This window comes from Dermacentor variabilis, chromosome 1, assembly GCF_050947875.1.
Source record: "Dermacentor variabilis isolate Ectoservices chromosome 1, ASM5094787v1, whole genome shotgun sequence".
Lineage (NCBI taxonomy): Eukaryota > Metazoa > Arthropoda > Arachnida > Ixodida > Ixodidae > Dermacentor > Dermacentor variabilis.
The window spans coordinates 219397494-219423622 of NC_134568.1; the positions used below are offsets into that span (position 1 = coordinate 219397494).

General features: G+C 44.0%; 1 protein-coding gene across 8 annotated transcripts in view; it reads left to right on the forward strand.

Moving 5' to 3' along the window:
• Positions 1–26129, forward strand: part of AP-1gamma (adaptor protein complex 1, gamma subunit) — a 198357-nt gene that overhangs the window by 91262 nt on the left and 80966 nt on the right. For all 8 annotated transcript variants that reach the window (XM_075669213.1, XM_075669194.1, XM_075669206.1 and 5 more), the window contains 3 exons: positions 928–1023; positions 13424–13603; positions 19691–19860. In XM_075669213.1, the coding sequence (XP_075525328.1) occupies positions 928–1023; positions 13424–13603; positions 19691–19860 (446 nt within the window). The remainder of the gene's footprint in view (positions 1–927; positions 1024–13423; positions 13604–19690; positions 19861–26129) is intronic.

The window sequence follows — 26129 nt, forward strand, 5'->3', positions numbered from 1 at the left end:
TTACGGACTTTTGCAAACTCGCAACACCACCACCTCACACTTCTCAAAGCGAGACACCTTTCCCCATACGTGAGCTGCATTCCCCTCTGGATTTCCATGGGCTTTTGCCCCTTGCTCCATAAAAAACAAATCGTACTTTGTTGCTCGTACACCATGGACGTGTGAAGCACAACCGTATACTGACAGCAGCGCCGTGCTGCGGATCTACTGGCAGATAAGGTTGTTCTGGTCCAAGAAAGGTCCACCGCTGGCAATGGATATGTTGACTTTGCATTTACAACCGTAATTTGGAAAAAAATAAGTAAAAAAGGGGCCAAATACTTTCTGATTCACCCTTGTAATGCACATTAACATGGTTTTATTGTTATGTGGAATTTGTTGTTCTCGCATTTAAAATTAATCTTTTGGTATTAAGGAAGGGTGCACATAAGTAGCATCATCTTTGCAACTTCTACTGCTGCAATTCAATGCACTTGTGCTTACTTGTGTGGGCATATTAAGTGACAGTGTGATTGTGAACTTCATCTCTGCCTTCATCAAATGGCACACTCACTTTTTAAAATTTGATTGCGTTGAGCTCCTGCATGGTGCTTTTTGCGCCAACCTGCTTGATTTGCACTTGAATAGCAGGCCTGAGATGCATGCAAACTTCGAAGCTTGGCATTTTGATAAATTAAAATTTATTTGGTTGTGTGACAAATTTCGGTGTTATAGAACCAGAATTAGGTTTGAAGTACTGTTGCAGATGTTTGTCACCAAAGAAGGCAGTGTTCAACAGAAATAACTATGCGATGAAAAGGAGACGTGCAGCTCTTTAATTTTCATGGGGGCACTGTATGTGTGCTTCTGCTTTATTTTTCCTTTGGTGGTGATGACATTGATAAAGTTCTTAGGGATTTGTGCATGTTGCATTTGTTGTGTTTGCAGTTGGTTCCCAATTTGGTGCGGATTCTGAAGAACCTTATCATGGCTGGCTATTCTCCTGAGCATGATGTCTGTGGCGTCAGTGACCCTTTTCTTCAGGTATGTTTCACCACACGAAATGTGGCAGCATAGAAAGAAGTAATATGTTGTCATAGTTACAGCCTATGGTTTAGCACCTATCATTACTATAATGTGTTCCTCATCGGTAGTTAGCAAGCCTGATTGATGACAGTAATGCGAGCTGTAAAAAGTTTACTTGCCATATAGATAATAGATGCAGTATTTGAATTTGACAGCTCATGTTTTGCCTAGGAGATGCAAGTAGAATGGCACCATTACCGTATTTACACAATTGTAAGTCGACCCCTCCATATCGCGTGTGACAGGAAAAAAAGAAACATACCCGAGGGCACATTCGATGACGAAAATTTATTGGTAGCTGGCATGGTCACTGGACTACTCGTCTTCACTTGTGCCATTGTCCTCACTAGTTCTGCCATCGTCATTGCTGCTATGGTCCCGTAGCGCGTCGTCGTCCAATGAAATTCCACACTTGGCAAACGACCGCACCACGACATCTTGTGGAACAGCAGCCCACGCCGAATGCACCCAACTGCACGCAGCCGTCAGGGAGGCTGTTTTGACAGGTCCGATTGGCGTAAGTTCGCGGTTTTCTGCTGCCAGCCACTTGTACTCGCGGCGGAGCAGGTCCTTAAAAGGCGAAGATCCGGGCTTGTTTCATGACCATGTCGCACTTCACTGGCAGGGACCAATCACGCATTTCAGCGACATACGCCGCAAGCTTGGTCTACAGCTCCAAAAAGCGTCCTGACTTTGGCCCGTGGGAAATTCTTCGCTTGCAGTCGCATGTGAAAGTTTTGCTTCGCTGCAGTTGCCGCTCTCGCACCACCCGTTCAGAAACATCAAACTTGCACTGCGCAGCGATTTGTTTCTTTGGCCTAAAGGACGGCAGCCCTCTTGAATGCTGCTGTGAACGAGGACCGTATGTTTAGTGGGCCTGGAGCACTCATGACAACTGAGGAAGCATGGAAGTAGCACGAACCCGGCAGTCAAGTCGAATGCGTCAAACTAAGAGCCACAGGGGTGAATCTCCGCATGGCTGCCATTGGCTGTTTTCGAGCAGACGCTCTTTCGATGCTAGTGCCAAGGTCCCCTTCAGTTACGGCCCTGACAGCAGGGCGACGCAGCAAAATGGCGGCGCACATGTATGTTTATGTTGTCATGGCAACAGGAACAGCAGCTGTGCAGTGCCTCCTCTCCCAAACGTTTTTCTTTTCTTTTTGTTTTTATTATGCAGACGCGCCCCGCTCCCTTTCCCCCATGCCGCGCGCGCCGCTTATTTTTATTTTTACCTGTATGGGGTGCGTTTTTTTTTTAATCGCGCGTGCCCTACGACACACCATGCGCCAGCTTGCATGCAATGCGCACGCTAAGCCGTGCATTAGCATTGCTTGCGAGCTGGCACGTGGTGCGCCGTGGGCTATGCGATAGCATGCACGCAGTCTTACCCATACTTATACCAGCATGTGCCGGGACATAAAAAAATTCCACTTCCAACACAACAGGTCTTTGCTCTCGCTTTATTGACTTCGTTTCCGAAAACAAATATTTTTCTTATAACGTGGTGTGATACACACTGAAAAAATGAGCAAAAGTGAAAAGTGCATGACATATACAAGCGTACTAAATGCAAAAGTTCACGGATGGTGAAATAAAAAAATATCGCTAGAAAACACGAAGGCCGTTTCGCGCGCGCGCGCGCGCGCGCGCGCGCACACACACACACACACACACACACACACACACACACACACACACACACACACACACACACACACACACACACACACACACACACACACACACACACACACACACACACACACACACACACACACACACACACACACACACACACACACACACACACACACACACACACACACACACACACACACACACACACACACACACACACACACACACACACACACACACACACACACACACACACACACACACACACACACACACACACACACACACACACACACACACACACACACACACACACACACACACACACACACACACACACACACACACACACACACACACACACACACACACACACACACACACACACACACACACACACACACACACACACACACACACACACACACACACACACACACACACACACACACACACACACACACACACACACACACACACACAAAAGTAAGATTTTTACATAACACCCTCAAGACTGAAATGTTGACGAGCTTCTGATATATGCACTAAGATATTGCACAAAACTGGACGACGTGTATGACATAGTCATGACAACTATAGAAAGGGAGAACTCACTGGTAATGGCAAAAACAATGGCCTGCAAAATACCTAAAAAACAGAACGAAATGCTAACATTGTTTGATTGACAGCCATACCAAAAAAAAAAGAGCTTATAAACCTGCACGAAAGTACATGAAATGCAGGACATGTTTATTACTACTGAACGAAATGAAAAAGACATGGCAGAACAACAATAACATTGTGCTAAAAACTGAAATGCACATTATCACATTGTTTTGTACTTGGCCACAACTTGAGTAATGGTGGCAAGGGGGAACAGAAGGTAGTCGGCTTTTGCAGCAGCACATAGAAAACATTCGCAGAAAGGCCTATTCCTCAATCAACGACAAGCTAAAATAAGCCAACAGCACGACTTTTTATTTTCCCCGAATGCAATGCTTAGCAGCAAAATTACGTCACTCAAGGCACTAAGTCGTACCTACTGAGCATTCCTTTGTATAATAAACATGAACTGCATAAATCTGCATGTAAGACACTTGCAATGCTCACGCTTTCCAGAAGAAAAAAAAAAAGCATACCATGCCTACACATGAAGGTTATTCGCGCGGTTTTCCCATCGGTGATTACTGAGATAATACACAAACGCTAACAGTAAGTTAGTACGTTTGTAAACGTGACACACAGAAAAAGCACTGAGGGCAGAATGGAAAGCTGGGCAAGTTACTGAAGTTACAGAATGAGACTTGGCACAGAAAAACACAAGTCATAGACCAGGTGACAATGAGGAGGAACATCTATCTGTCAGCTTTCTCTACCGGCAAGAGGCAAGTGTAGCACAATCAAGGCGCAACGACGTCTGGAGGCTCATGGAGCACACACATGGACTGTGTTCGTGTACATGCGCCTTCTGATGTTCTTGGGTCTGCGCGCTCACCTGTTGTCTTTAGGCACCCAGAACAACCTTGCAGGGCTTGTTTTTGAGGTATTCGTGCACCACTGCATGATGCACGAGCGGTACGAGTCGTGAAACGGGTGAAACATCGCGGAGCACAAGCACACAGCTACCGAGGACCGCGAAACTGACAAAACTACCCATGCTGGTCAACGCACAGCAGCGCACGCTTCCCAATAACAGCAGATAACGAAACGTGAAACGACAGGCAGCGGTCTAAGCTGGCGCCGGGCCACCGGGCTGCACAGCACGCGCGCGGAGACAGTGAAAGGGAAGGGAGTTGCAAGGGAGTTATGAGGGAGGGCGAGGGGAGAGGAGTCGGGGGGAGGGGGGGAGGGGGGGAGGGCTCAGCCGTCTAGATCAGCGCATGTGCGCGTGACGATCTATGAGGCCATGCAAAGGAAATGGATTTTCGGCGTCGCCCTCCTCGTAGGTGGCGCAAATTACCTTTGCCACCGAAGCCGGGGAATTTCCCACCGCGGTAAGAGCTACAGGGAAAGAGAAACACGTGAGCGGTGTCTATTCTTCCATGAACTATCGATACTCCCTGCAAGCACTGCCGTTCTGGGAGTGCCGCAACGAATGGAACAGCGGCACTTCCATCAACTGTCGACACCCCCCCCCCCCAATAAGTGTTGTGTGCGCTGTAAAGCTAGAGCGTACTAGATTGGGAGAGTGGGTCCAATGAGGGCTCCGCACTGAGACATTTTTTATTGAAAATCCAGATGGTGCCACTGTCGCCTTCTTCTGGACGCTCGCCCCCGCGCGCGCTGTAGGCCGCGGAGGCACCGGTCGGCAGCGGAGCGTGCCGAACAGAAGCACGGCTGCGATTGAACGCAGCATTGCAACTGTGTTCGAGGATGACTGCGCCTGGATTAGCCGGAGCCACAGAGTCAGATGGATCATGTTTGCAGTTTGCTTTCCTTTTTAAACCTTATGTGCGTGTTTCACTGTGCCATGATATAACGAAATGCAGAGCTTATATTACGAAGAAATGGGGCTCATGTGCAGTAATGGGATGAGGTACAGAAATAAATTAACTGTGTGGCATAATTAGGTGTTAAATAAAAATGGGTAGACCTTTGTTTTTTACTTTCTCAAGGCGATATATTGAATGCTAACAAAATTTCCCTGATGCCCTAATAACGGCAGCAATTTGACATTTAGGGAGAATGTGGGTCACGTACATTATTCGTTACGTGCAGCACATTTTTTTATAGGTTAATTTGTGTTTTGAAAATATTTGCGGAATAGCCATTTTGTTCCCTATTTTTATGCACCATATGCCTGAGCTGTAGTTGGTTTTCCAGACCTTCTGGGTGAATAAAGCAAAACACATTGTTTATATATATTTGCTTGGATTAGGAAGCATGTTATCGGTTGTCTATGTCTTCGAGCTCGCTCAGGTTTCCATTGTTACATGCCTCCAATCTGAATGATGGTTAAACTGAAAGCGGGAGCGTTCTCTTTGATGACTGGCTTTCATTTGTTGCATATCAGGCTGTTCTCTTTCGCGTGGGCTGCTAGCATGTAGACTGCTCGTAGAGATACTCTGGAAAATATGGCAAAAGATTGTGGGTACCGCATCACACCGAAGCGCAGGCTTTCCACATTGTGTTGATGCTTCCTGGCCTTCGATGATATGCACATAATGCCTCAGTATCTACTTTGCATCAAAGTGCAGCTTACAAATGGAGTCGATGACTTCCAAAGGGCCGATCGGTGCGGTGAAGATTGAGCTCCAGCACGCGTCGCCTTTCATCTTTAGGGACTCCAAAGAGCGACCTGACTTGGGCTGACCTTTCAATCTACTGTATACGGTTTTGCAACCCACTACACAACGGTAGTTTTTTCCCCGAGGTGGGCTCATCCTCTCATTCTTCGAACACTCTGCCGAGTTACGAGACAAACTATAGACATATGGGGGCCATCTGTGCACATAAACATCGTGCAGACGGCATCGTTTGACGGAAGTGAGGAACCTCAATTCGTGGCAAAGCAGTAATTTTATTGTATTCTTTTTTTTTTTTCGCACGAAACAAACACAAGAACAACGATATGTCGAGCAGATGATGGCGCGATGAGCCGACAACAGCTCGGCTCCGCCGTAACAACCGTTGGTAGGCATGGTTCTGCCGGGCCGCTGAGGCACCGGATTGGCCGGAACGTCAGAAGAAGGAGGAGCTTTAAGAAGAAAGCAACTGCAGCGCCACCGCAAATTTCAACGTTTTTGCTTCACTCTCGCCGCTTGCCGTGGCCTCTGTTAGACCCACTCCCCCATTCTAGCACACTCCAGTAAAACTATACAAAATGTTGAAAAACACTTCTAAAAAGTGAAAAAACGTGTGGGATAGCGAAAACTATGGGTAGGGCCATAGAGCAAACATAATATTGTAACTACTTTGTACCTCCCCTGATATCTCGTTGGTATCGCTTTCTTGGCGGTGCCATGTTTTGGGTTCGATTGTAAGTCGACCTCCCCACTTCAGATTTTCAAATAAAAAAAAAAATCGGTCGACTTTTAATCGTGTAAATGCAGCATTTAGTTACAGTGGTAATTGTGATTGTACGCCTGTTGAATTAACTAACATTTAAAAGGCCCATCATTCTGCCCAGTTTAGTTATTCTGCACCTTCCAGACTGAGTTTTTCCACAAGAATATATTTTTTTAAGGATAAGTATAGCAAAGATACAGGCAAATCAAATGTTAAGTATTGCCATAACGAGGCAAGCTAATTTTCAGTTTGAGTAGAATTCATTCCCACTGCCTTGACCAGCATTCATAAGCAGCCTTTTTCTCCTTTGGGTCTTCCCTGCCAGCAGGCGGCAAGCTCTTTCACCATGGGAATGAGGTCCACTATGGAAGGCAGGAATTGGGGGCAGCATGCAACTTCTGACACACAATATGCTTTACCACGGCAGAAGAGTGCAGTTTCTTGTCAGTGCTTTTTCAAACACAAGGCTATCACAGTGGTGACAAGCGACACTGCACTGCAAGTGCATGTAGGAAGTGGGTATGCACATTCCTCAATAGAAGAAGCTAGGGCAGCATACACCCTAAGAAAAGTTTATACCCTTTGAGTCATATCTAGCCACACAACAATAAACGTCATCGGTCTTGTCCGCATTTCTTTTCTCTAATGCTGCGAGCCCGGTACTTCCCAGTAACGAACGGCACGCATGTTATCAGCATGACATAGCATTGCTGACATGAAAGTAGCGGGCACGGCTTTTTCAAGAAAGGAAGCGCAAGCAAGGCAGTTGACGATTATTATTGTGTGGCAGATGTACACCCCAAAGGGTTGCTTCGACTCAGCACAGCGATGTTACGCGGTGAAGTGTACGTGAAGTATTGTGGTGAAGCTTAACCTGTTGAGGGTCGATTTTTTTCGCCATATGCGCCAGCCCAGGGTCGATTTTTTTTATTGCAGATTGTGGTTCTTCTTACGGACCTATTTCGAAAAAAAATTACCGTAATTTTTCTAGGGTGACCGTAAAGTGAGAAAAAAATATTTTGCATTGGTATATATGCACTCTTCATTCATGAATAACAACAATAGAAAAGGAAATTAACTTATCAGAATTAAAAATTTGATGCATTTTTATGCACATAGTTCAAGGCTTTGAAAATCCGCACACGAGGATATTTCGCAAGCCTCAAATGTTCCTGCTCTTACAGTAATACGTACGTCCATAGCGTAATAGAAGTGCGTAGGTGCGCGCACTCAAGAAAACTGTTTGGTTGTGTGCCCATCAAAAAAAGAAGCAACACATGTGACAAACTTCCGCTAATCTTCATCTTATCGCCAACCAGATAGGGCAGTTAGTTCTCGCGAGTCTTGAAAAAAAAAAAAACGGAAACGCATGCACGGCGGTATCCTTCCTGTGCGCACTCCTGTGGGCACTAAACGAGCGAGAAACAAGTGGTTGCCCTTTGAGCGATTAGGAACGAGATAGCCATCAGTTTCGCAAGCGCGGCCCTTGCGCCATAAAGCACCACACATCATCAGTTTCGTAAGCGCTGAAAGCCGAAACCGCCCGCGAAACAAAATCCAAATGGCCGCCCGCCCGCGCGCGCGCCAATGCGCGAGTGGTAGTGTATAGATGCGCGGGAACAAACTAGCGCTAAAACAAACCATGCAACGAAAACCGATCCCCACATGACACATATGACGTATCCCCACATAGTGGCAGCACATGACAGAAAAGAAAAAGTTAGGAAATTGGCGGCCTTTGTAAACGTACAGATGGCGCCGTAACGTATGGACCCCTCACCAGGCCTCATAGCAAATTTTGGTAATACTCTGGGAGATGTTACGTGTCCTCTAAGGAGCGTTCTGCCGCAAGAATTTTTCAGATCTGCTTATTAATAGCCGAGATATAAATATTTCAGTGCTGCGAAGCCATGATTTCAGCAGGCGGGCTCCACTGCCAAGCAAGACACTCTCTCCACTTGCCCACTCTAGCCTATGCAAGCCAAAATACTTCCCTGCATTCTCCCATAGTGGACTTCGAGGATCACGTCACGCATACATCACAGGCCCTGCCTTAATTTTTTTTCTCCTCACTTTTTTTCGGCGCGACGCACTTCCGCTGATGGCATCACGCATGAGCTGTTGTCTCGTTCGCGCAGTGCACGTTCCGTGCGCTGTGCATAAGGAAACATAACTAGCAGTATAATTCAGTGCTACACAAATATTGAGGCAGTACAAGCGGATCGCAGAGCATGATCATGCGCTGGAACACGGTAGAAAATGCCTTAGTTTCGGTACTTGCGCAGGTGACTGCACGACCATGGGAACAAGCAGACAAAGCGGAAGTACATCTCTCTTGCTTCGGTGCGAAGTATAAAAAAAATCACGCAGACATTCCGTTTGTGTGTTTTATTATTTCTCTAAACTTCAATTCATCAATTTAAGCGACAGATCACACAGATAACAGATGTTGTCTTGAATAATTCTCGAAGTCACATGTCACCACGAGCGACGTCACACTGCGGACACGACTACGTCACCCAATGGCTTGGAGCACGGCGGCCACGAGGGGAAGGAAAAACAGTGTTCCATTTGAAATTTCAGATCTTTCTGCAGCGTATAGCGATGTAATACTTTGCAGACACGATCGTTATCGCGCAACGTATGCTCTCCACTCGTCAGCTCAAAATGACAAGACCTGTTGAGGGGCCCTTTAACAAGTGTGGGAAAGTGCAGTCGTCACGGGACGTAGTAGTATTCCATAATTATACACGTGTGCACCTGCCATCTCCTGTCACAGTACGAGCACCAATATGCCTGATAAGCGTACTGGCAGGGCTTCAGAGCTTTATCGGATGTGCCTGTCCGGATTTGACTTAAGGGCAGTAAAAGAGATGCATTCATTTATTCGGGCTGCCCAATTTGATTTTTAGGACGTTTTCGTGGCCCCTAGGGAGTACGAAAAATCGGACGTTGACTGTACAACTCACCAAGAGGATGCTTCAAATGGTCTGTCGGGTGAACGCACGGTGGAACGAGAACAAGAACAGATATGACCATTGCATTGAGGAATGATCAGGAAAGGAACTGTGCCGCCTCTTCTTTGAAGGAGCATGAGCTCAAAAAGCAAAGTGTTGGCTGATGCAAAAATGCAAGTGACCCCTCATCCAAACCAAAATAAACTCTTGAAAGCAGTGAAACGCAAAACAGGCATTTTGCATGGTCTTAAAGGGACACTAAAGGTTACAATTAAGTCAACGTGGACTGTTGAAATACCATCACAGAAACCTCGAAACGCTTGTTTCGTGCCAAGGAGAGACTTATTTTAAGAGAAAATGCGTTCTGAAGCGTCCGCGTACCTCTAGCGCAGTTCAAATCGCCCGCCCTCTGATCGAGGAGTACTGACATCATGGTCTCATAGTGACGTTGCGCCATCGGTGAGTAGAACGGCGTCCGCAGACGGCGCTACGGCTTTTCTGCGCAAAACGCGAACGCGCGGCCAGAAACAGAGCCAAGACAGAGCCGACAGCAGAGCGAAAGCGGGAGTATGGTGGCTAGCGGAAGTAGAAACGAATTACGTCCCACATTACGTCCCACGGCACACGGAGAGTCCGTTTTCGTTAAACTATAGGCTGCGGCGAGCTCGCAGCGTGGTCGGCGTGTTCTATGAGAAGCGACGAGCCTTTTCGCACTCGCAACAGGGCATAAAAATGTGCGAATCAACGCAAAACTCGGCCTAGAAACGTGCTTCGCTACAGCCAGGGCTCAATACGACCTAAGCTGGCACGACCCAGATGTCGTTTGCCGCACCGCCACCAGGCGCCGCTACTATACCTCAAACTCCAGCGCAAGACGCCCATAAGCTGGTACTTCATTCTATGACGCTAACTTCGACGCTCGTCGCAATGGACCCTGACACCGACAGATTGGCTCGCGATGGTGGGCTCAACTTCAGCGATTTGAGCACCGACGAGCGCGACCTGCTGCTGAGGGCTCGCACTGCCGGCGTCGTTGCGTACTACGACGGCGGCCTCGACACCGGCTCTCTGGAGCGGGAAAGCAACGAGGGCTTCCCACGACATCACATGGACGTGGCATTCTCGCTGCTTGTTCCAAATGAAAGTTTCGCGAGCCAGCAGAACCCTCACAGCACGACGCGATAACGAAACTACTGAAACTCCAAAGCGTGCGCGGCGCAGAGTCGAGCGGCGCAGAGTCGAGCGAAAACGAAACCTTTCGACCACCCATATTACTGAAGGGTAACGTCAAAATGTTATTTTTTCTTAGAATCGAATAGACGTAGTCAAGTAGCATTTTCTTCCGTCTTATAATCGAATGAAATGATATTTTTAATATGAGTAGTTGAGTATTAGTAACACAAATTATGAGGAGTCCTTTCGTCATCGGGCTAGTACCGGAATGTCGCTGGGGGGTCTCAAATCGTGTCATGCATTTACCTCAATTTCTCGGTTACTAAAGCTCTGTTCGCGATTATATTGACGCCTTAGACGTTCTAGAACATTGCTCTACCACTTTAACTTGAGTTTCTGGTAACCTTTAGTGTCCCTTTAAGGAGAGCATGTGAGGACAGTTGAGGTTGGCTTTCCAACTGCTGAGAAAATTGCACTTGTGACAAAGGTTGGGCCTAATACCAATGATCTTGCTGTCACTTGATAGAAATAGCTCATTTTCAGAAATATTTGCTTCTGTATGCACTCTTTTTATTCGTATTTGATTATGTTCAAGTCAGTTTACAATGGGCTTTATTATTTTCCTTTTTCAAAGATATTTTATTTGCTGTGCATTTAACTATCCCTTACCTTCAGTTTTCTATTTTGAATAAAATAAGCACTACTCCTTACTATCCAAACTGGATTAGGTTTTTTTTTTTTTTTATAAACGCTTACTTGAGAGTGACAGCATTGGGCGACGTTTCAGCCTGTCGTGACATAAAATAAAGGTCTCTGTGGCTCAGGGAAAGCCTGGAAAACTCTGGGAATTTGAAAATGTAAACTTTGTAGACATGCTGTTTTTGTGGTGCTTGGGTCCTTTGACCAAGTAGCACCTTTTGGTCTGTCACATGCAGAATGCGTCTGCAGTGTTGACGTGACGAGGACATCAGCTGTTCTGCAAAAAAAATTGCACGAGTTTTAGTTCAAAATGTATCCTTCTTTTATATAATTCACTGTTGCAATATTTTGCTCAGAGCATGACCATATGCACTACTCACCAGGATTTCTTGTTTGCTATGTCCAAACCTGGTGAATTGCCCTTTAACTCTTACGATTTTAAAAGGGCCCGGACCACTATTTATTGAAGTCAATAAATGCACTTGAATTTAAATTATGCTATTTCAGAACTACTTTGCCACAAGAAGTTTTTCAATGCGTTCAGCAGAGGTGGAGTTATTAGCAATCAAACATATTCGTGATGCTTCCGTTTCTCTTTCATTGACTTGCACTGCAAAGGCTACGGTGGAGTGGGGTGTCCCTACAATGCTCCGTCTACTGAATGTCACCGTGGCGCGCAGTTCAAATTTGGTTTTGCATGTTTACATAGACGCCACTATTTCCAATTTTGGTACCTACAATGCGCCAAACGTAGCCAAATGTGGTTGTCTGCAGTGAGCCGCAGTGCACTAGCCAGTAGACTCATCACGGCACTTCGCGGTGGCTGCGGTATCTAAGTTACGTAGCTGATCACACCTACATGCAGCGGCATTTGGTTTGTGCACGACAGGGCGCTCACGTGCGCTCACGTTCACATGTTCCTGTCTGGCTGTGCTACGTAGTCTGGAACGGCTTTGTCTTTCACCAGCTTGACTGATGGGTAGTAGCCACATCCAATTTGCACATTTTGAAGTGCTCATTACAAAATGAAGTCTGCCAAGGTGTGTAACCAGGATTGGCCAAGAGTGAGCGTGTGCTGGCAAGCATGCATATTAAAAGGGCCCCTCACAAGGTCTGGCCATTTTTAGCTGACAACCTCAGTGCATACAATGCGCGCTAACGATTGTGTCTGCTAAGTACTACACCGCTCCGTGGAAATAGCTGAAATTTCAAACTAAATGCTGTTTGCCCTTCTACTCGTGGGTGCCACACTCCCAGCCGGAGAGGTGACGTACATGCGCAAGTGCGCCTACCTACATGTATATGCTGTGACATCGCTCGCAGTGACACGTGACTTCAAGAATTATTCAAGGCAACATCGTTATTTGTGTAATCTGTCTCTTCAATTGACGAATTAAAGTTAGAGAAATAATAAAACACACAAACCTAATGTCTGCGTATTTTTGTTTTACTTCGTACTGGCTTCGGTTGAAAAAAGAGCGTTTGATAGAACGATTACTTCGCACTCTGCTTGCGATGTCCACGTGCCGTGCGCGTCTGCTAACTTTGAGATGTTCATAGCAGCATATGCTATCCGCAGACTGTGTTTTTTCACCAAGCCTGAGGGGTGGCTTGCACAAGGAAAGTAATTTAAATTGTACATGAAACTGTTTGTGCTGTGAAATTTGCAGATTTGTAAGAAAACAATGATGACTTCCATTCAGTGTAAAGTACCTTTTTTCTTTGCCTTGTCTCAATTTGGCTTAAGGCACAATGTCAAGAGGAAATTCTGGGGTTCGCCCCCCCCCCCCCCCCTCCTTTTAGAGCCTCTTCTACCTTTGCTGTGCTGATGCGGTAAAGGGGCCAATTTTTCTTTTCTTTAAGGCTTTGAAATTCTAATGCAGGTGAAGATTTTGCGACTGCTACGACTGCTGGGCCACAATGACCCTGAGGCAAGCGAAGCCATGAATGACATCTTGGCCCAGGTTGCTACTAACACTGAGACCAGCAAGAATGTGGGCAACGCGATCCTGTATGAGTCTGTTCTCTCTATAATGGACATCAAATCAGAGAGTGGACTCAGAGTATGTATTTCATGAGTCATCGTCTCAAGATAATGTTAACTGCATGGTGATACTGCTGCATCTTCAATATTTTTTTTTCTCTATCATTGTTCAACAAAGGGGAATAAATTCTGTAGTGCATTCAACAGCATTAAGCGGTGTTTTAAGACCTTAGTTTGTTTTCAAACTATCTTAAAGGGCAACTCTGGCGATTTTTCGATGTCCACTGATCTTGATAAAATTTTGAATATATGTTCTCTTTTGCACTCGGAATATCTGTGCCTAACTATATGGCTCCAAGTTATTTAGTTTTCCTGAAAAGGAATTTTAAAGAGTGGTTGCATTCCCGACTCATGACTTTCTACTGGCCACCTTGTGTTTGTGACGTCAGACTACACTGCCGCTGCCGCTGAAGTTGTTGCTTAAATCGCCACTGTCTAGTTTGGAAACTCTGTAAAAGCTCCCTGTGTCATCAAGAGACATCCTCAGCTTCGCTTCTTCGGCGTTAGTGCCAAGTGTACTGTGTGTTTCCATTATGGTAGTGTAGGATCTGATGTCATCGACTCATTGTGCCATCACACGAATCGGCTACCAGTTCCTGTTTCGGTATCTCGTTTATTGGTCATTTAAGATTATTGATGAATTTTCAATTAAATTGAATTACCCTACCGGTGACAGGACTGTCAATGCCATTTGAATATCACAATATCCTATTATGGTTAAAGAAACTCTGGAGTTGCCAAAGGATCATCTACATAGCATTTGTTTTATTTTATAGATGCTGTTGATGGTGTGTCAACAATTCGTCTTGACTCTTATCGAAAGCTTACTCTGACATGGCAGTTAGTGAGCTTAAGTTCTTTGGTAAACAAAAGACCTTCTCAAATTCTCAATAAGAAAAGACCGCAGATAATGTTAAATGTACGAGAAAGCTAACGTCAGATTTTACTGATTTTACATTTGGTTCAAAAATACTTTTCAGTCCCTACTTTGCGGACGTATTCTGGAGTCTCTGGAAATCTTATGCTTACTAGCGTCAGTCTGTGTTCCCAAATATTAATTTGGTGTGTATTTTGATAGATCAGTGAATAAAAGTAAATGAAAAATGCCACATGCAGCTTTCGATAAAGTAAGTCGTAACAGTAAACTAAATTCACACAGTAGGAAAGTTTGGCTTGGGCCTATTCGTTCATCATTAACCCTTTCAGCCCTGAATTTATTTTACCTCTTTGGGAATTTTTCTGTAGTGATATTTTGCTTCACTGTCACCCAAGGAACACACTAACACAAAAAATTTCTCTAGGACTCCCTTAGTTTTAAAGATGGCGCCGCGTCCTATATATAGGACACCAGGGCTTAGTGGTTGCAAGAGAAGAAAAAAGCAATGTTTGGCGTTACTGTTTATTTTCACGCTTTTACAAATATTCAAATATTGAAAACAAACATGCTGCTTGCCTTGAGGTGCCGCTAATACTGGACATTGATTAGTGCGTGTGAAACGTCTTGAAACAGTTCTTTGTGCTTGATATGCACAAGTGGACGTTGCACTTTTCACACTTGGTTTTTGGTTTTCCTTTTCATCCTTCCAATTTGCATCGCTGTTGGTCTTCGGCCATGAGCGGCCAGTGTCCGACTTGATCATATCTCACGTCGTACACTGGTCGCTGGGCTGTGCAATTTTGCCTTTTGAGTGGCTGCAGGGGAGAGGAGGATGGCCTTCCACGTTTGCGTGGCAGATCAGGAGAACCACCTTCTGCTAGACTTTCCACGACACTTAGTGTAAATTCAAGCAAATCCATCTTGTCCCTTAGCCCTTGAACTTCAGCGTCACGCCTGTACTGAAGCCAGGAGTTAGTCACGGACAGGTTCATAAAATGCGTGATAACTCGCAGTGTCCATTTTCGGCTGCGAATGAATGTTCGGGAGAGGCTTATCAGAAAGTCTGTCTTGTCTACGCCTCCCATACTTCGGTTGTACTCGCGGACAACTGCGGGACGTTTCACGTTTACATATTTCCCGTCTGCTTTGCTCCATCGTGACACCTCATCCTCGTCATCAATGCCAAGGAAATTTGAGGCTAGGGTCACCGCTCTGTTGTCCAGCCATCTCATGATGATGATTTTCTCATCGCTGCTTACCAGGCAGTCAGAGGACCCCCTTCCCTCCTTCTTCATTTGGCCTTCTGGCTTCAACGGACATTTCTCGGTCCGGTTTGATCGGATTGTTCCAGCAGCATATATAGTTTTGTCACGAAGCACCCGCAAAACTGGCAAGTACGTAAAATAATTGTCAAAAAAAAGCTTGTGGCCAGTACCATCCGGTATTCGCCTCGCAAGATGGAGGACGAATGCTCCAGTCACTCCGAAGTCCTTTTTGTCTGCTGGAACAAGTTCAGTGGTTGAGCCTTGATAAATGAGGAAGTCGTAGATAATTCCCGAGGCACCGCACAACATGAAAACTTTCACTCCCCACGGATTTGGTTTCCCTTTGATGTATTGTTTTATGTCTAGCTGTCCTTTGAAAAGGATAATTTGCTCGTCGATGCAAAGATGCTCCTCTAAAGTCAGGTTTAGACATCTTTCATGAAATGCGTCCAAAAGTGTTCTGACCTTCCAGAGACAATCATTGCTGTTGTGGTCTCCGTTCACGTCAACAATGTGTAAACAGTTTCTGAGCTTCTCGAACCGGTTTCGTGACATGTTCGCAGTTGAGAAAAGCTCAGTTTTGAGTGACGGCTTCCAGTACATGCGCAGCCGTAAGTAACGAAAGACACCCATCGCTAGATGCAGTGAAACCAGCTTTCTGACTTCTTCTTCATTTGTTTCAACGGATTTTCCCTCTTGAGAAACAGAATACATGTTTGTTTTCTCGGCAAGATCAACAAACACACTCTTCGGCACGTACCGAGAAAAATACTCATACGGGGTCGGTAGACCATGAAGATCATTCTCATTCTCGTCACCAGATGATTGAGGTTGATACGTGGCTGCTAGCTTATTGAAAGCTCTCCTGGACCGCGACCTGTCCTCCGGTGTTTTTTTGTCAACTTCTTCATCGCTGGAGGCAGCCCAGAGCTCCTCTAGTGCATCACACTCATTTTCACAAACGTCTTCAAGAGCCTCAACCATGTCATCCACGTCATCCTCTGCGTCTTCGACCTCGGACATGTCACCATCCTTTAGTGCAGCAAACATGACATCTGGATCCTCTAGACGTAGATGTCTTAATCGAGGTCGCTTTGTCGTTGAATAAAACAATCCGGTCACAATTCTGCAATAAAAAACATGAAGAAAATAGGCATTACCGAAAAAAAAGTTCTGCCTTTGCATTCAACACGCGCCGATGGTTTACAACCACTGAGGCCTGGTGTCCTATATATAGGACACACACATCGCGGCGTGCTGTGGCAAATGTACTAGCCAGAGAGAAAACTTTGTGCAACTGTTGAAGCCTTGAGTGTCTTAGAAAACACCTACAAAATTCTAATCACAAACACGCTCGTAGGTATGGAGTAAAAAATAACAAAAATTGCGCTTACCACTGCAGCCGCCGTTACCGCCTTCCGCCATTTTGTTTGTTTACTGTCGGCCTTACGAGGAGGAAGACGAAGGAGAAAGTGATGTATATGCTTATGGGGATGTCTTGGGAGTCAGCTCAGTTCTTGTTTCAGATTCTTGAGCAGTTAAATCATGACTTGTAGCCGTTCTTCTTCGTGTCCTTTTTACAGGACACCAGGGCCGAAAGGGTTAAGGAAAAAACAGTGTGCATGTACCTGATGTGCACTGGTTCTCATTTTAACTAAGGGAATGGGCACACATTCACAAGTTTGTACCCAGCTTTCGTGTGTATGTGTAATTTATACATTCAGTGTAAGCAACTTATTTGGCACAGGTGAACAGGAGTTGAAGCTGTTTGATATGCAACATAATTTCTATTATTGAAGTTATTTATATACTGTATGAAAAAAATGTCACTTTTGTAGGCTGTAACATGTTAAGCGTGTGAGTCGTTACCGTAAAAAATGGCATTTACATTTGTAAAATCTAGTTGGACCAAATAGTCCTTTGTGCACAAGTGGGAAGGGAAGTAAGGAACTTATGTAGCTGTAATAGGGAGGTGCCAATGCCATTGAACCAATCCCCATTTTGTTGCCAAAGCACTGAATTTTTCTCCACTGCCAGCTAAGTTTCTTTTGAAGGTTTTGTGATTAGTGTCAGTGAAGCAAAAATTCAATTTTGTACCTACTGATGACAGAGTGATGATACGGAGAGTCATACAAATTCAACTTAAAATTTTTGTTTGAGCGGTGTTTATTTATCAATTTTTTTATTTGATTTGAACCTCAAGGGTCCCCAGATGGGACTTTACATGAGGGGTGGGCACATGAATGGTGGATAAAAATGAGTGTTGCATAGAATTGGGAAGAGTACATAGCCTCTTCGATGGCATTCTTGAAATCAGGGGATCAGGAATAAGAGCTTGGCTCTTATTATGCGGGATGACGCTGTTAGAATGGCCTGTGCGTGGTGTTCGACGCACTGGTTGGATGAGCTGGCGGTCTCAGGGTGAACAATGGAAAAACCTGTGATAAAAGCAGAGGCATGAAATACGGCGACGGGAAGCGAGAGAAGGCAGTGGTAACAACCTTTATAGCAGATATACTAGAATATTATGAGTAGTTTGAGAGAATGAAACGTGTAGCACAATTTTGAACTGATTCGAGAGCTGTAATAAGGTTAGACTGATGTGGATCAAAGACTGCGTTAGCGTATTCAAGTTTAGGTCGCACAAGTGTTTTGTAAGTTAGTAAATTTAAGGAAGAAGGTTTCGTGCAGGTACTCACAGGTACAGTGAAGGTACTCAATCGTTCGATTAGATGAATTTATTATGTGGTTAATCTGGTAAGACCATGATAAATCACTAGTGATGTAAACTCCAAGGTATTTAATGGAGCTAGTGGAAATAATGGTGGTATCCTTAATTTTATAAGTAGGTAGAGTATAATTTCAGCGGCGGTGAAAAGAAATTAGTAGTCTTAGCAGTATTCAGGGGCATTAGCCAAGCAGGGCACTGTTTCTGTATGACATTAAGGTAATTTTGGAGGGCAGAAGAATCGTCAGTGTTAGTTATAGGGCGGTAGATTGCGCAGTCATCAGCGAAAAGGCAGATAGTAGATGTTACTATGGAAGGCAGGACATTAATGTATATTAGAAAGAGCAAAGGGCCAAGAACTGTGCCTTGGGGTACTCTTGAAAGAACATGTGAGTAAGAAGATGAGAAGCCATTAGCGAAAACAAATTGCATGCAGTCAGTTAAAAAGTTTCGAATCCAGTTAAGGACACGTGGATGAAGGTTTAAAAGAGACAGTTTGAGTGAAAGGCGGGAATGGGGCGCTTTGTCAAATGCTTTCTTGTAGTCTAGGAACAGTGCATCGGTTGGGGTATTGTGGTCAAGATTGTAATGAATATCATGCAGGAACAAAGCTAATTGGGTTTCGCAGGGGTGGCTTTTCCGGAATCCATGCTGGTTTGGATGAAAGTAGATGGATGTTGGAAATGTTGCAACATTAGAGTAAATGACATGTTCCATGGTCTTAGAGCATACGCTAGTTAGCGAAATAGGTCGGTAGTTACTTGGGGATGATCGGTCACCTTTCTTGAAAACTGGGATGACCTTCCCAATTCGCCAGACATGTGGAACGGAACCTGTTGAATCTGTAATGGATGCTGTAAAGGGTTATTGCCTGAGGCAATGCTGAAAAGCCTATTTAATACTTGGTATGCTATGTGAACCTGTTGAATCTGTAATGGATGCTGTAAAGGGTTATTGCCTGAGGCAATGCTGAAAAGCCTATTTAATACTTGGTATGCTATGTGACATGCTATCTCCAGCATTTTGGACATTTTTCAGCTCTTCCTTTTAACTCTGTAGTGCCTGGTAATCAAACCAGTTGTTGCTGACCTGTCAGAGTCAAATTAATGCAAGTTGACCATATTTTTTCGTGTTGGTTTCGCTCTGGCTGCTGTTATTTTCTGCACATTTTGATGTACTGGTGTGCCATGCTTTGTTTTGTTTCTTTTTTCTGACATGATTACTTTCTGTTGACAGGTTTTAGGGGTAAACATTCTGGGCAGGTTTCTCCTCAACACGGACAAGAACATTCGCTATGTGGCTCTCAACACACTTCTCCGGACAGTGCATGCTGACTACACAGCGGTTCAGAGGCACCGCAATACCATCCTAGACTGCCTTAAGGATCCTGATGTTTCAATTCGCAGGTGGGGCTACTACTCTCTCCTCTGGAAAGGACTCATATGCTTGAAGCTCTTGATAACCATCACATAAAATGTCACTATCAAGACCTTGAAAGTCTCAGAGCATTTAGTATTCCTGTGAAGTTGATCTCTATGGTTTTTTTTTGTTTTTTTTTTTTAAACAATTGGAGCTGTGATGTCATATCGGTTAAAAAAAGGAAAATATGAGCGGTGGAAAACCATGGCTAATCATGGGGCGACATCCAGAATGCTGCTGCGCCATGACTGGCTGTAATCCAGCTTTCCTCTTTTTAAAGAGACACAGAAAAGAAGCGTAAGGTCAGTTTAGGCACGTACAGAATGTTGTGTAATACATTCGAACATTCTTATAAGGAAATTACATCCCGCACAAATGTACCAACATTGTATCCAATATTTGTAAGCATATCTTCGATACATGCTGGTATTGATGAGTACGATTTTAGATTTACTTTCTTATTATCCAATAATTTGTTATATCTGTGTTTATTATATCCAGGTTCAACTGCATTAATATTCTATTGCCAAATTATTGACTACCCTCAAGTAGATGCTTTCAAACTCCATAATGTTGCAAACTATACAGGAATCTGTTTTTACAGCCTTTCTGGCTTTTTGATCTACTGCTCCATACTAAGACACCACTTTCTTATCCCAGGTATGCAGAGCCTGCCAGTCTGTCTTAACTTATCTGTTTAGTGCCCCTTTAAAGGTGGGCTTCTCCCATATGCAGTATAGCTGAGTCTCGTAAGGACATCTTGAGCACGCAAACAATGTGCAGTAGACTCTTTGAGGTGAGAAATGCCACATGCAGTCTTTGATAAAGTAAATCGAAACAATAAAAACAAAATTAACATAGCAGGGAAGTATAGTTTGGGCCCATTGGTGCATCATTAAATAAAACAGGACAAACGTACCTGATTTGCGCTGTTTCTCATTTTAACAAAGGGAGTGTGTACACATTTACAAGTTTGCACCCAGCTTTTGTGTGTATGTGTAATTTCTACATTCAATGCCCAATTTGATGTAAGCAAAATGGCATAGGTGAACAGTAGTTGCAGCTGTTTGATATATGTATATACAACATAATTTATGTTATTGAAGTTCTTTGTATATTGTATATGAAAAATGTCACTTATCGTTTGATAAACGACTATGTGGCCTTTGTAGTTTCTCGCTCGCCTTTGCTACCATCCTATATGCAATCAAATGTCAGTCCTATCATGTTGTTATGATTGTGGGTCATTCAATGTTTCATGATAATGTGGTCAGTGACCCTGCCAACTTCTTCTAAGGGCAAAACATGCTTTGTCTTCTTGACTTGAGCTTGGACAGTTCTAAATTGTACTTTCTGACTGTGTCTGTACGAAGTTTGACATTTACCGACTTCATGAAGTACTATCAGTCAAATGAAACGAGAACAGCGGAGAGCTTGGCCAAAGCATAACTGAAGGTATAGTGCGCGCCGTCCAGTCATGACCTTTGACAGGCACTGACATCCGGTTTGACCACACTGCGCGATGATGCTCTCCTTATACTGCAATATTTTCATTTCTGTTCTGGTTTCTTCTGGCTGAATTTAGATGGGGGCAAAATACAAAAACATCCGTGTCCCGTGTATTGAGGGGACATTAAAGATCTAAAAAATTAATTTGGTAACCCTCACTACGGTGTGCCTCATAATCAAATTGTGGTTTTGGCATGCAAAACCCCAGAATTTAGCACATTCGATTTTGCCACACTGTGTGATAATACTTGCCCTATACTGCGATGGTATAACTTCTGCTTTCTTTGATTTTTCTTCTCTTCTTCAAGTAAAAGAGAACCAGAACAGAAACAAAAATATTGCAGTACATTTAGTGGGAGCATCATAGCACAGTGTGGTGAAACCGGATGTGTGTGCCTGTCGATTGGATGACGTGCACTATATTTTCAGTTATGCTTTGGCCATGCGCTCCAGTGTTCATGTTTCATTTGACGCCGATAGTAAATTCGTAGGAGCCGCGAAAATGGCAGGAAAATCTGACAGTCCGAAAAAAATAGATGCATGTCTTTTATGCCCTGAAGGGCTTAAATCCCAACAGGCGCGTCCAAAATAGCTCTGAAGGCTTGCCAGTACACTTATTTGGCATATCGGTGCTCATACTGTGACATGATATGAAATGATATGGTGGGTGTGCGTGTGTAATTAAAGAATACATGCTGTGTCCTATGACAGTGGCCCCTTTTTGCTCTTGGTATGCTTGACCGCGTAACACCACTGTATTGCGGCGAAACTGACTTTCGGAAACCGGTATCTAGCAGCGTTTTGACACTTGCCATGCTTCTGTGCTTTAAAACCATTGGTTAGATTGACAAAGGCGGAGTTGGCGCTGTTGGTGACAGTGGTGAATTCTTTCAATGAAAAACATGGCACTGAACAGCATAAACCTTGATAGTGAATGTCAAAGTAGCTAGGCCTAGTGTTATCACTGTGGCTACGGCTGCTAGCCAGTCGGCATGTTAGAGCGCTACTTTGATGCTCTGAGATAATCAAAATGGGGGTGATGGTGGCTAAGATTTTAAAAAATAAAAAAACGCAAGAAGTCTGGAAAATCGTACAGCAGAGAGTTTCAACATCCGAAATTTCGGATCTCTTTATATATTAGCTCTGTAGGGTATGTGACGGTGCCGTCTGAAAAATTGGGCCTCCAAAAAAATCGGTGTGTTGACTGTATTTGAGGATGTAATAGTGACTTCATGAATAGCAAGAATATTTCAGACAAGAATTAAAATATTTATTCCAAAATTTTTGCATTATTTCTTTTACACTTGTTTTCTAGGACTGTTGAATAAAACCATCTTCAGTCTCAATTATTGACTGGATTTGGCTTTGATAGCGGCTGCATATTTGGATCAGATGCTGTATGTTGGTGTGGGGCAGTGGTTTCACAGTAGCAACCTTTAGTGAGTTCTTACATCGTGTGGCTGTTTCTTGTAGTCCCCCTCTCAGTGACATTACCCATTCTAGCAGCATAGCAGGTTTATATTGGAAACTAGAATGCCATATTGACATGGCCACAGAAGTTACCGTATTTACTCGCATAGTGATTGCACTCGCGTAATCATCGCACCCATGAATTTTGTCGTCAAAATTGGATTTTTTTCTTTCCCTTGTAATGATCGCACCCCAAACTTGTTGCAGCGATATGTCGTGTGCCAAGTCTAGCTAATGATGATCGCGCTTACCATCTGTTTAATGCTGTCAAATGCTAAGCGAACGACTCTTGAAGACATACCAAGCAGTCTGCAGGCACCAAACATTCTTAAGCAGATGCCCCATTTCATTCCTTTCATCACATTGCGCACTTTCATGGAAAAAAAAAAAAAAAAGCTACAACCCAACTTGTCTTGGCTTTATTACTTGTGGGCTTCATAATGGTTTTGGCCAACAACAACAAAAAAGGCACCTTTCGATTGTCCTTATCTGCACTCGTGGGCATGCAACAAATTGTGAGCGGCAAATATAGTGGCCACGTTTACACTGATACGTTAGAAGTGTACCCTATTCATACGCCAACGCTTGTAACACAGCTAAGATATTCGCCCACCCTTAGCGGTGAATAATAGTGAAGACAAATGCCACAGTTTCTGCAGCATGCCCGCCATGTGTTTCTATGTCACTGGCAGCTACGTGCCCCATCTCTGTTTCTGTCCCCTCAAAGCTGACATGACTACGTTATTGTCGCAAACTTGCCGATATTAACGATATTATTCATTACTAACACGAAGGAACTGTTTCAATGCACGTAATGTACTCTCAAGAACAAAGATCCCATTTGGCGCGTTTGGCTTGCTCCGCCGGCCGCCATATTTGTTCTGGTGTCCTGCACTACTGTTACAGCCACAGCCGCCTGCTTGTTGACCTGTTGTCATCCCGCATTTGCTGCGGGATGAGAAAAAAATATTTTTGCAGGAAATTTAACTCGGCTAATGATCGCACCCCTGAATTTGCATCAATTTTTTTTACAAAAAAAGTGCGATCATTATGCGAGTAAATACGGTAAGAGCCAGCTGCTCTTGGGTCGTGCAGGCCTTTCTTGAGCAAAAACTTTCATCACATGGGAGTGGTGCCAAGCTGCATTGTGCACAGAAAGCTTGGCTGCTGAATCTGCCACTTGACGCTGCTCCGCAATGGCCACCATTGAGTTTTGAGGGTTGTAACTCACCATGGCCTCCATCTGCTGGAGAAACACAACTGCCTGAATGGCATCTGACCACTGGCAGCCATCGATTCTTCGTTACAGGTTATAATTGGCCATGAACTCTTGTCTCACTCTGAAAACAAATGATTTTGGGACATTCAAGATAATGGCAGTCTCAATGTTGCTGTGGTCTAAGTGTAAGGATACTAGGACTGCATGTGACTTTATCTCCTGTGTCAAACTGGAAGCTGATATCTCATGTACTGAAGCGTTTGAATAAAATTTCAGTTTGTGTTCGTGCATAAAACGCGATAAGCGTTTGGAAAGGAATTTCGCTTGAAGTAACCATTTCACGCCCTTATGTCTTCGAATACTGAGACTCTATTTAAATGTCTACCACCGTGACATGACCCAAAATACTGTTTGAGTTATCTGTTATTCAAAGTATGAGAGCTGTAGTCATCGGGACTTCATTGATGTGGTAGACACTAAAAAGCAGAACACGACAGTCTTTTGCGCCCTCTGAAGATGGATCTATGAAAACTCTAAGGCAGTTTTTAAAAACACTGCAGGACTTAATCCAAAAAAAAACTACTGTAAAAATTGCAATTGCTTCATTGAGCTGCTCCACATTTGGAATGTTCTGCTCCATAGCCAGTTTTGGCTGTCCCACCTCTGGCTGAAAAAGCCACTGTGACTTATAAACAGTATGTTGCTCTTCAGTTTAGGCTGTTCCAAGTTTGCCGCTGCTTGTGTGCTGTATATAAAGACAAACGATCATTAATAATGTGCGTATGTGTATTAACAAACTTTAAAGAGTTCACAGGTTGCTGGGTATGCTTGTTTGACCTGTAATAATTTGTGGTGAAAATTAAGGCCTTCTGTAACTTCCAACTTTATTTATTAACACAGTTTACCAACTTCATAGGGTTATGTGTGCACAATCTTTAATACATTAGTTATAAAAGAGAAATATTGTGGTTTTTCTGTGAAAATTCCTTACCTACAATTTAGAAACCATAAGTTGCTATTTTTGATATTATCCTATAGCATTCATACTTTTGCTGCCTTGAGCACCATAATAGATAATATTTTGTTTGTTGCCACTGCCATAGCTCCACTTTCCAAGCACTGATGAAAATTATGGTTAAAGGGACGCTGAAATAATTTTGACGATTTTGTACAAACATACTGAGTCGTTAGGGTAAGTCCTTCTGATCATTAAGTGACGCATTTAAGCACTTCGCATAGAGTTTCTAATTTATTATAAGGTTTTAAAAATGTGCATTGCTATCAATTGCAGTAGTGCTGCTCCTCTGTGTTTTCAGCTGCCCCATTACAATCTAAGTAGTTAGCGCAATTAATGTTAGTTCTTCCAACTTCCATAATTCTTCCAACTTTATGGTCAACAAATGTTCAAATGTATAGCAAAATGGGTGTAGGTGCAAACGTGAGCGGTCTTCAGGGTACAGTCAGCTGGTGGTACAGAGCTCAACCAGACAAACACAGAGCTAATATAGCAGCAACCAAGTGTATTCTACTTTGCTGCTTGTGTAAATTTTTGACAACAGCTTAATCGTGAACATGTTGTCTTTTTGGTGGTTGCAGCAACATTAGCTTTGTGTTTGGTTGGTTAAGCTCCACCCCACCTTGTTGCTGTACCGCGCAATTCGCTCAGGCCACTCATGTTTACGCTGAAGCCCCTTCATAGCAGCGGTAGTAGTAATATGGAGGGGCTTTAATTTATCCCACCATCTGTCTGTCAAAGCGCTCAACATGCGTGCGGTTACTGGAATACCAGACATGCTTGGCGTTGCAACAGAATGCTCGCAATGCAAGGTGCTTGGATTGCTCTAGCTGTGGATTTACGGCCAGGCGGCTAGCAAAGAGGTTCGAGAGGCTGAAGAGACTTTGCATGCTGGCTCCTATATACCAGAAGTAGACAACACGGCGTCACATCGCAAAGCCAGTGAAGGTGGAGCTTCACCCCGATTGCTCAGCTAACGAGTTTAAGACAAAAGCATGGCTAGGGAGAAGGATAACCTGTAATCGTCCATGGCTTTCTTAAAA